The 8,982-nt window shown below is 63.4% G+C and overlaps 1 protein-coding gene across 4 annotated transcripts; it reads left to right on the top strand.

Annotated features, from left to right (window-relative positions):
- The first annotated feature begins 187 nt into the window (after positions 1-187).
- Positions 188-7,738, top strand: ZBTB48 (zinc finger and BTB domain containing 48). 4 transcript variants are annotated; one of them, XM_033843995.2, is made up of 11 exons: positions 188-283; positions 876-1,572; positions 2,058-2,299; positions 4,472-4,583; positions 5,208-5,300; positions 5,645-5,731; positions 5,932-6,086; positions 6,557-6,693; positions 6,764-6,928; positions 7,179-7,267; positions 7,366-7,738. In XM_033843995.2, the coding sequence occupies exons 2-11, from the start codon at positions 883-885 to the stop codon at positions 7,660-7,662; spliced, it is 2,067 nt and encodes a 688-aa protein (XP_033699886.1). In that variant the 5' UTR covers positions 188-283; positions 876-882; the 3' UTR covers positions 7,663-7,738. The 4 variants fall into 4 exon arrangements, with proteins under 4 accessions (XP_033699886.1, XP_033699879.1, XP_033699867.1 ...); XM_033843988.2 differs by having other exon boundaries at positions 4,469-4,583; XM_033843976.2 differs by having other exon boundaries at positions 6,764-7,267.
- Positions 7,739-8,982: the final 1,244 nt, after the last annotated feature.

Genomic DNA, 8,982 nt, shown 5'->3' with positions numbered 1-8,982 from the left:
GGACTCCGAGCGGGGAGTAGACTCAACGTGCAGCTTGGCGTTGCTAGGCAACCCCAGGAGGCGGGCCCAGCGCCGAGGGAACGGAGCTGGCCCCGCCTTTCCCTGCACCCCATTGGCTGTTATCTACGTGGTACCGCCTCCAGGGGCCGGAGGTAAAGGCTAGCGCCTCCGAGGCATCCAGCCCCGACCGGCGCGCTCTGACGTCACGTCCGGCGGCGGTGGCGGCGGCGGCGGCGTCGTCGTCTCCGTACGGTCGGCCCGGCACTTAACGCCGGGGCAGTTGGTCAGTTGGGCTATTAGGGCGACCTGGCTTGGGGCCGGAGGGGTTGGCTTAGGGAGGACCGGCCCGGGTGAGGAGGTCGGGAGGAACGGGTCGAGGGAGGGGCGCTGTGGGCCGCGGTGTCTGTTGACGGTGTGTGACCGCGGCCGCCTTCCGCCCGGCCGTTCCGGACGTGTGGGCGCGGCGTGGGCCCCGTTCACCTGTCTGCCGCCGCCACCCTCCCCTGCGTCGGGCCCTCTCGCTGTGCCAGGCTGATGAGTTCGCGCTGGTCCCCCGCCTCTTTTCTCAAACTTTTGATTTCCTCCCACCAGCACCCTTCCCGACTCTGTCCCCACCTAGTCCGCCTGCGCCTTCGCCACCACACTCTCTGGCCACCCCCGATATGTGCTGCTTACTTGGCCCCGGCCCCCAGGGAGGCTTTCAGTCCGTTCCTGTGTCAGCTTACACCTTCTAACCTTGATCTAAGCCCTGGTTATAATAAATGTGACTGAATAGAGTGTGCCTCCGCTTACCCTCTTCTCAGATCCAGGGGCTTTCTCTTACTACTGATCGGTTGGACTGGGCAGGGGGTCACTGTTGCCTTTCTCCCTTTCAGACGGACCATGGACGGCTCCTTCGTCCAGCACAGTGTAAGGGTTCTGCAGGAGCTCAACAAGCAGCGGGAGCGGGGCCAGTACTGCGACGCCACCCTGGACGTGGGGGGTCTGGTGTTCAAGGCGCACTGGAGTGTCCTCGCCTGCTGCAGCCGCTTCTTCCAGAGCCTCTACGGGGATGGCTCAGGGGGCAGTGTCGTCCTCCCTGCCGGCTTCGCGGAGATCTTTGGCCTCCTGCTGGACTTTTTCTACACTGGCCACCTCGCCCTCACCTCGGGGAACCGGGATCAGGTGCTCCTGGCAGCCAGGGAGTTGCGGGTGCCAGAGGCTGTAGAGCTGTGCCAGAGCTTCAAGCCCAAAGCCTCAGTGGGACAGGCACCAAGTGGCCAGAGCGGGCTGGGGAAGCCCGCCCCTCGGGATGTGAACAGCCACCTCAAGGAGCCAGCAAGCTTGGAGGAAGAGGAAGTTTCGAGGACGCTGGGTCAAACCCCCAGGGATCAGGAGCTCAGCGGTAGTCCCAGCCTCCAGAGGCCCCAGCTTGGTCTCCCTCCTCAGAGTGAGAACCCCTCCTTCCTCCGTGGGAAACTCAAGCAGGCTCTGAAGCTTAGTCCCCCTGAGAACAAGGAGCCTGAGGATGGCAGAGTGCCCCCAAGGCCCTTTGAGGCTGAAGGTGTCCAGCTGCAGGGCGGGAGTAACGAGGTACTGTGCCCAGGATGCTGGAGCAGGGGAGGCAGGAGTGGGGAGGAGAGACTGACGCTTTTCCGGGATAATCTGGACCCTAAGGTAGAATCTGTTTTGTGGGTTTAGAACAGATTTCCTCCAGATGTAGGAAGCCAGCTCCACCCTGCTTCCTCAGGCTGACCTTTCTGCAAGTCGTGTTCGTGGCTGCCAGCTTCTTGGGGTCGAGTGGGCAGCATCAGGTGTCTCCCAGGGTAGTGAAATCCAGGCAGACTTCCAAGTTACCCACAAATAGAGCTCCTGCTCTCCAAACCCGAGATTCGGATGCTGCCTGCCCTGGGACCCTGAAGGGAAGAGTCACTGGTGAAGGGACCTGTCTGGGGATGTGCCTGGGTTGGGACTTGGGATGGAACTGGATGGAGCTGGCTGCCCCGTAGATCCGTCCCCAGCACCCCTGCCGATTAATTTGGTGACCTCGCTCCCTCCTGCTGCCTCTTCTGCTCTAGTGGGAAGTGGTGGTTCAAGTTGAGGATGATGGGGATGGCGATTATGTTTCTGAGACTGAGACTGTGCCGACCAGGAGGAAATCAAACGTAATCAGAAAGCCCTGTGCTGCCGAGCCAGCCCTGAGTGCAGGTTCCCGGGCAGCCGAGCCTGCTGAGAACAGAAAAGGGACAGCGGTGCCGGTTGAATGCCCCACATGTCGTAAAAAGTTCCTCAGCAAATATTACCTAAAAGTTCACAACAGGTAAACGTTCTGTTTTTCTATTTTCTTTTCCCATCTGCTGTTCCCGTGTTGGGGGAGGGGGCCTGCATCCCCACTTCTGGGCCGCGTAGGGGCCCGGGGCTCCACCTCAGACCCACAGAGTGCCTGGCATTGGCGACCTCTGGCCTTCGGGGAGTGAGCACCTGACCTTGGTTGGCTTCCTTCTTCGTCGCCCTCCTGCGAGCCCTCTGCTCGGAGTGGGTCTGTGGACACCTTAGTAACAGGTTCCACATGCTGTGAACATGGACCTCCAGCTGGCTTTTCCCAAGGGGGTGAGAGAAGCCTGTGGCCCCGTGCTGTGGCTGTGGCCTGACTGTAGGTGTTTCTAAAGCCTGGCAGTGTGGGCTTTGGGCCAAGATGTCGATCTTTAGGGTTGGTGCCACCCACATTTCTGGGGACAGGTTAGCTCTGAGGTGTCAGCAGAGCATGAGAGACCATTCGTCTAAAACTGCCGTGTCCCATAAGGTAATCAGATGCCACACGAAGGTATTTTAATTTAAAATCAAAGTAATTAAAATTAAGTAAGTTCATTTCCTCAGTCACACTAGCTGCATTTCAAGGGCTCAGCAGCCACATGTGGTCCCGGCTGCCGAATCGACAGGACGGACATGGAACATTTCCATCACCCCAGAGCATCCTCTTGGAAGGCGCTGCTCCAGGGGCCTTGCTCTCTGCGGGGCCTGCAGGGACGGCAACTAGGTGACACGCCTTCTGGTCTTGCCCCTCCTTAGCCCAAGACATCACTTGGCACGATTTCTTGCCAAGCCAGGCTGGGCCATACATGTTTTCTCAGTATGACCCTCTCAGAAGCCACTAGCGACCGAATGGAGTTGGAACTGGGGCTGAAGCCCATTTGCTGTCCCTGCTCTGGGGGCAGCTGCTGCCAGGGGAGCATTTGGGGAAGTCACCCTGGGGTGATCTGTGTCTGCCTGGACGCCCTCCCAGTGTAAGACTTGGGTACAGGCACCGACCCCATCCTTACCTTGGGCTGCAGGCTGCTAGACCGGCCCTGAGAACTGGGAAGGGGTGATGGCCTCCTGAGGTCTTTGGGGCAGGGGACAAGGACAGTCAGTATCGCAGCAGAGGATGAGAGGAGTGTATGGCCTCTGGCAGGTTGTCGGAGCTCTCTCCACGCCACTCCCGGCTCTGAAGTCAGGGTTCATTTAGCTCATTCAGTGAAATGTCTGCCTGGTGGCTGGGCGCACCGGATACCTTAGTGGGCAGAACAAAGAGGCCTTGTGGAGCTTGCCTTCCAGCAGGGCGATGAGACCCTGAACTACCAGATAAGAGACTCTGCAGTGCGATGAAGGCCGTGGGAAAAAAGAAAGGGACAGCAGTGCCAGGGGGCTGGGGAGTTCAGGGTGGGGTCAGGTTGCGATTGTAAAGAAAGGAGATAATCCAGCAGACTCGAAGTGCAGAAGTTTGCCTAATGGATGGCTGGGGAGAGCGCTCTGGGCCAGAGAGGGGCCAGAGCAGAGGCTCTGGGGTGGGAGGGGGCCAGCAAGGTAAGGGGCAGGCCAGCAGTGCCCTCACAGGCCCCCAGGCCTTTCTCAGGGTGAGATGCCCAACGTTAGAGGGTTCTGAGCAAAGAGGCGATGCGATCTGGTTGTACTTGAGGGCCCGTCTGGCTCCTGAAATGGAAACCCCACGGGAGGTAGGCGTGGAGCACGGGATGGGTAGGAGGCCCAGGCAGCGGCCCAGGGATGGCGTGGCCGCACTAGATGGTAGCATGGAGGCCAGGTGAGGTGGTCAGATTCTGGCTGTGGTTTTGAAGGCTGAGCCCATGGAAGCTCCAGGCAGACTGCGTGGTTTCTCCAGGGAGTCAGGGCCCCGGGATCATTTCTGTCTTCGGAGAGATGCTGGCGGCTGGGCCTCCCCATCGGCCTGTGGCTCTGGGGCAGCCCCTCCGGCATGGAGCTGTGCCGTGCCCTCCCTTGCAGAGTCTCCAGGAGGGAGGAGGGTTTCTGGGCTCACCCCTGCAGCTTCACCAGCTGTGTCTGGCCGAGCCTCGTGGAGAGCCTCAGGCGTCGGCCCAAGTCCAGTCTTCCTCTGCCGCGGAGCACAGCACTGTCAGCAGAGGTGCTGGAGGGGGCCTGGGTGAGGGAGGGCGGCAGGTGCGCTCAGCCCCGACACCCCCGTGGCTTCTCCCAGCAGGAAACACACTGGGGAGAAACCCTTCGAGTGTCCCAAATGTGGGAAATGTTACTTTCGGAAGGAGAACCTCCTGGAGCACGAAGCCCGGAACTGCATGAACCGCTCGGAACAGGTACTTGGGGGCCGGCCCGGGTCCTGGCGGGCAGGGCATGCTGGCCTCTGTCTCTCTGCCACCTGGGAGGGGCCCCCAGGGGACTGGCCTAGACGGGACTGTAAACTCAAGTACTGCAGGGTCCTTGGATATCATCGGGTCCACTTCCTGGCACATGTGGCGGGGACACAGGTCCCAAGGGCGGGCGGCACAAGCCCAGGAGGGACTCTGTAGGAGGCATTTTGGGTTTGCCTGCCTGGGCCCCTGGGCTTTGGAGAAGGGGTACTTCGGTGGGGGATGGCTGCTGAGAAAGGCCACCTGGCCACCTCCCCCCACGCCCCTGGCTGGCCCGTGTGACTCGGCGGCTAACCCCCACCTCTTCCTAGAGGCCTGTCACCTGCAGGCTGCGGCCCCGTCCCCGGCCTGGCCCCCAGCCTGGCGTGGTGGGCTTGCAGCGTTCTGCGAGGGTCAGCGTCAGGGCAAGCAGGTTACGTGTTGCCCTCTCCCACCCTAGCGCCCCCCCCCCGGCCCCCCCCCCCACCCCGGGCAGACTCTTCCCAGCAGCGAGTGGAAGCCCCGGCCGAGGCTGTCGTCGAGGCAGAGGCCCCCGCTGACGCCGGTCCCGCTTGCCCCTCACACTGCCAGGTCTTCACGTGTTCCGTGTGCCAGGAGACATTCCGCCGGAGGATGGAGCTGCGGGTGCACATGGTGTCCCACACGGGGGAGATGCCCTACAAGGTCAGGCTCGGCTTGTCCCCATGGCTGGGGGCCAAGGGGCGGCCCCAGGGGCCCTCCCGCCTAGCCCTTTACCTGGGATGGTGTCGGGGGGCCTCCCCCTCACCAGCCGTCGAGGAGCCCTGCCCTCCCTCCCCGTGTCCCCGTGTCCGGTGCTCCCGCATCTTTGGGCAGGGCTGCCGTTTCTCTCCGCGGAGGGCAGCCTCAGCCTCGGCGTGGGCGTAGCACCAGAGGCCCTCCCCAGTGTGGCCTTCACGCCCGGTCGGGAGCATCTCGGGCTGTGCCCTGCCTTTGGGTTCCCGCCCTGGCAGCCTGGGGGCCTCAGGCGACCGCGGCCTGTCTTCCAGTGCGCCTCCTGCTCGCAGCAGTTCATGCAGAAGAAGGACCTGCAGAGCCACATGATCAAGCTGCATGGAGCGCCCAAGCCCCACGCGGTGCGTGCCAGGCCGTCCTGAGGGCCCTGAGGACCGGGGCCGCGCACTCCGATGCCGGGCACTAGCACGGTGAAGGCGGCCGTGGCCGCGTCCAGAGTGGGCGGGCAGTGTGGCTTCCGCCATAAGGGGTCCAGGGGGTTCTGTGGGGCTCCCGGGCGGCCCTCCCTCCTGACCCTCGCCCTGCTCACCCTGTCCCTTAGTGTCCCACCTGTGCCAAGTGCTTCTTGTCCCGGACGGAACTGCAGCTGCACGAGGCTTTCAAGCACCGTGGGGAGAAGCTCTTTGTGTGTGAGGAGTGCGGCCACCGGGCGTCGAGCCGAAACGGCCTGCAGATGCACATCAAGGCCAAGCACAGGTGGCGTGGCCCGTCTTCCCCAGGGCCTGGCCCCGCTGCTGCCTCCAGGCCCGCGGGCCGCCTGGGAAGGCAGAGTCTGCTGCCGCTCCCCCAGAGTGCCCCCCACCCTGAGTCTGGTGCCTGTAGCCTTTCTGGGTGGGGACGCCTGCGGGATGAGCAAGCCTGCTGGGCCATGGAGGCTGCGGGGGAGGGGATTTCAGGCAAGACCAGGCTCCCCTACCCCCGCCCTGGGCAGCTTCTCAGTTTCCTGTGGCTCCCAGGATGGGGCTCGTGCTCCTCTCCCAGCCCTGCCCAAGCCCTTTCTCCACCAGGCAGCTCGCAGCAGCCCGGGCCCATTCCCAAGGCTCAGGCCGGCTGGCTTCAGCCTTGCCTGTTTCCGTGGCTCGGGCCGGCCTGTGTTCCCAGCTGCAGTGGCGCCAAGGGGGCCGCTTCCCTCGGTGACGCCTCTTCCCGTGTCCCCACCTGGACAGGAACGAGAGGCCGTACGTCTGTGAGTTCTGCAGCCACGCTTTCACCCAGAAGGCCAATCTCAACATGCACCTGCGCACGCACACAGGCGAGAAGCCCTTCCAGTGCCACCTCTGCGGCAAGACCTTCCGCACCCAAGGTGAGGCAGGCCGTCCCCTCCCTGTCCTGGGGCTAAGGCCCGGTGGCTGAGCCCTCACCTTGTCCCGCAGCCAGCCTCGACAAGCACAACCGCACCCACACCGGCGAGAGGCCCTTCAGCTGTGAGTTCTGCGAGCAGCGCTTCACGGAGAAGGGGCCCCTGCTGAGGCACGTGGCCAGCCGCCACCAGGAGGGCCGGCCCCACTTCTGCCAGATCTGTGGCAAGACCTTCAAAGGTGCCTTGGCCCTGCCCCGGGTGAGCCCCGGGTTGGGGAGAGAGGGCCACAGGGGCTGTCACAGGCTCCTCCACTGTGGAAGCTTCTGGCCCGCAGGCAGGGGCGGAGGCTCCCCAGGGCCTTGGGCAGTAGTGACCTCAGGGTGGCGCCGGAGAGCCTGGCAGGGCCCAGAACCACCGCCGCAGGCTGTGTCTCCTCTCCGGGCTGGAGCCCTGCTCCCGCCCCGACACTGGGCCCTTCCCTCCTGCAGCCGTGGAGCAGCTGCGCGTGCACGTGAGGAGGCACAAGGGGGTCAGGAAGTTCGAGTGCACCGAATGCGGCTACAAGTTCACCCGGCAGGTAGGCCTGGGGCCAGCCTCCTCCTGCCCCCGCCCCCCGGCCCCTGAGCCCCTCCCCCAGACGCCTCTGTGCCCAGCCTGAGCGCCCGTCCCCGCTAGGCCCACCTGCGGAGGCACATGGAGATCCACGACCGGGTGGAGAACTACAACCCACGGCAGCGCAAGCTCCGGAACCTGGTCATCGAGGACGAGAAGATGGTGGTGGTGGCGCTCCAGCCGCCCACCGAGCTGGAGGTGGGCTCGGCTGAGGTCATCGTGGAGTCGCTGGCCCAGGGTGGCCTGGCCTCCCAGCTCCCTGGCCAGAGACTGTGTGCGGAGGAGACCTTCTCGGGCCCGGGCGTCATGGAGCCCTCGCTCATCATCACGGCCGCCATCCCCGAGGACTGTGACACGTAATCCTCCCCGCCTCGCCGACACCCCCCGGCCCCCAGCCCACTTGGCCCCATCCCCCAATAAACCACATGGCTTTGGACTCGATTGTTCTGGCCCATCCAGCGGCCTGTTCCCCGGGAACCTGGGCTCCAGGGAGGTGCTGCTTTCCCACCGTGTCGTCTAGAAGAAACGGTGTCCTGCCTGACCCTCCGTGCACCCCAGAGCTCGGCCAGTGTTGGGAGACCCCAGCCAAATGAAACTTGGGCAGGCAGCTTTGGGGGACAAGCCTCTGGCCAAGGGCGCTCTCATCTTTCTCCATGTGGCTTTTAGAACCGGGACCAGTGGCCAGGGCCCTGGCGGCGGTGGCTGGCCCAAGACAGGGGCCCCGTTACTCTGCAGCCAAGTGGATCTGGGGGCCTGAGGACAGGCAGGCTTGTGGCCAAGCGCGCTCTGGACCCTGGCTGGCGGCATGACCACGGACAGGACCTTCCCCTGGGGCAGAAGCTTGGTTTGCTTGTCCAGGAGGCTGGCTTGGCACATAGGCAGGGCCAGGCCTAGAACAGCAAGCGGCCCTGGTGGTACCCAGGTTCTGCAGCCTTGGGAAGAATAGCGTGTGGGCTCGGGAGGCCACTGCCTGCATCCAGATTCCTTCCCAGCTCGTTTAGAGCTGTGACCCGGGGCAAGTGACTGAATGCTTCACTTGCTTACTTTTTAATGGAATTAGTAACAGTGCTCGAGAATTAAATGAGAAAGCCTGCTGTTCCAGTCCACTGCCGGGTAACAGACGACCCCAGAGTCGCCCTCGGGGCCAGGGGGCAGATCCGCTCTCAAGATGGCTCACTCGTGCGCCTGGCAAGTTGGCACTGGCCGTGGGCCGGGGTGCCTCCCATGGGCTGCCTGGGCTCCCTCACAGCATGGTGGCTGGGTGCCGGGAGGAACGTCGCAGCAGGCCGAAGCTGCAAGGCCTTTCTGTGACCTGGCCCTGGAGGTCAACAGTGCCACCCCTGCCGCGTTGTATTGGTCCAGGCAGTCACCAAAACGTCATTCCTTAGGTTCAAGGGGAGGAGTGTCAAAGAATCCGCACACGTTTATGGCTGCCCCCCGCCCCAGACAGTAAGTGCTTATGCTTCTGCTCAGCGCTTGGCACGGGGTGAGCATAGAATCAGGGGTGGTGACAGTTGTGACCCCAAGAGCTCGCGTCAGCCATCACTTAACGCCTCATCACTGGAGGATTCCAGAGGCACCGGCCCCACGCTATGCTAAATACCTCCCAGGGTTTGAGGAGGAAAACTCCACTTTAGACCCAGAAGCCCTCCAACCATCTTTCCTTTTACTCCTTGCCCA

The sequence above is a fragment of the Tursiops truncatus genome, chromosome 1 (assembly GCF_011762595.2).
Source record: "Tursiops truncatus isolate mTurTru1 chromosome 1, mTurTru1.mat.Y, whole genome shotgun sequence".
Lineage (NCBI taxonomy): Eukaryota > Metazoa > Chordata > Mammalia > Artiodactyla > Delphinidae > Tursiops > Tursiops truncatus.
This window is presented reverse-complemented; position numbering and strand designations above follow the sequence as displayed.

Bases quoted from the DNA above. Each gene is read 5' to 3' on its own strand.
- ZBTB48 (XM_033843970.2), top strand. From the start codon at position 883: ATGGACGGCTCCTTCGTCCAGCACAGTGTAAGGGTTCTGCAGGAGCTC. The intron at 1,573-2,057 runs GTACTGTGCCCA...CTTCTGCTCTAG, and splicing joins TGCAGGGCGGGAGTAACGAG to TGGGAAGTGGTGGTTCAAGT. The intron at 4,584-5,207 runs GTACTTGGGGGC...TCACACTGCCAG, and splicing joins GCATGAACCGCTCGGAACAG to GTCTTCACGTGTTCCGTGTG.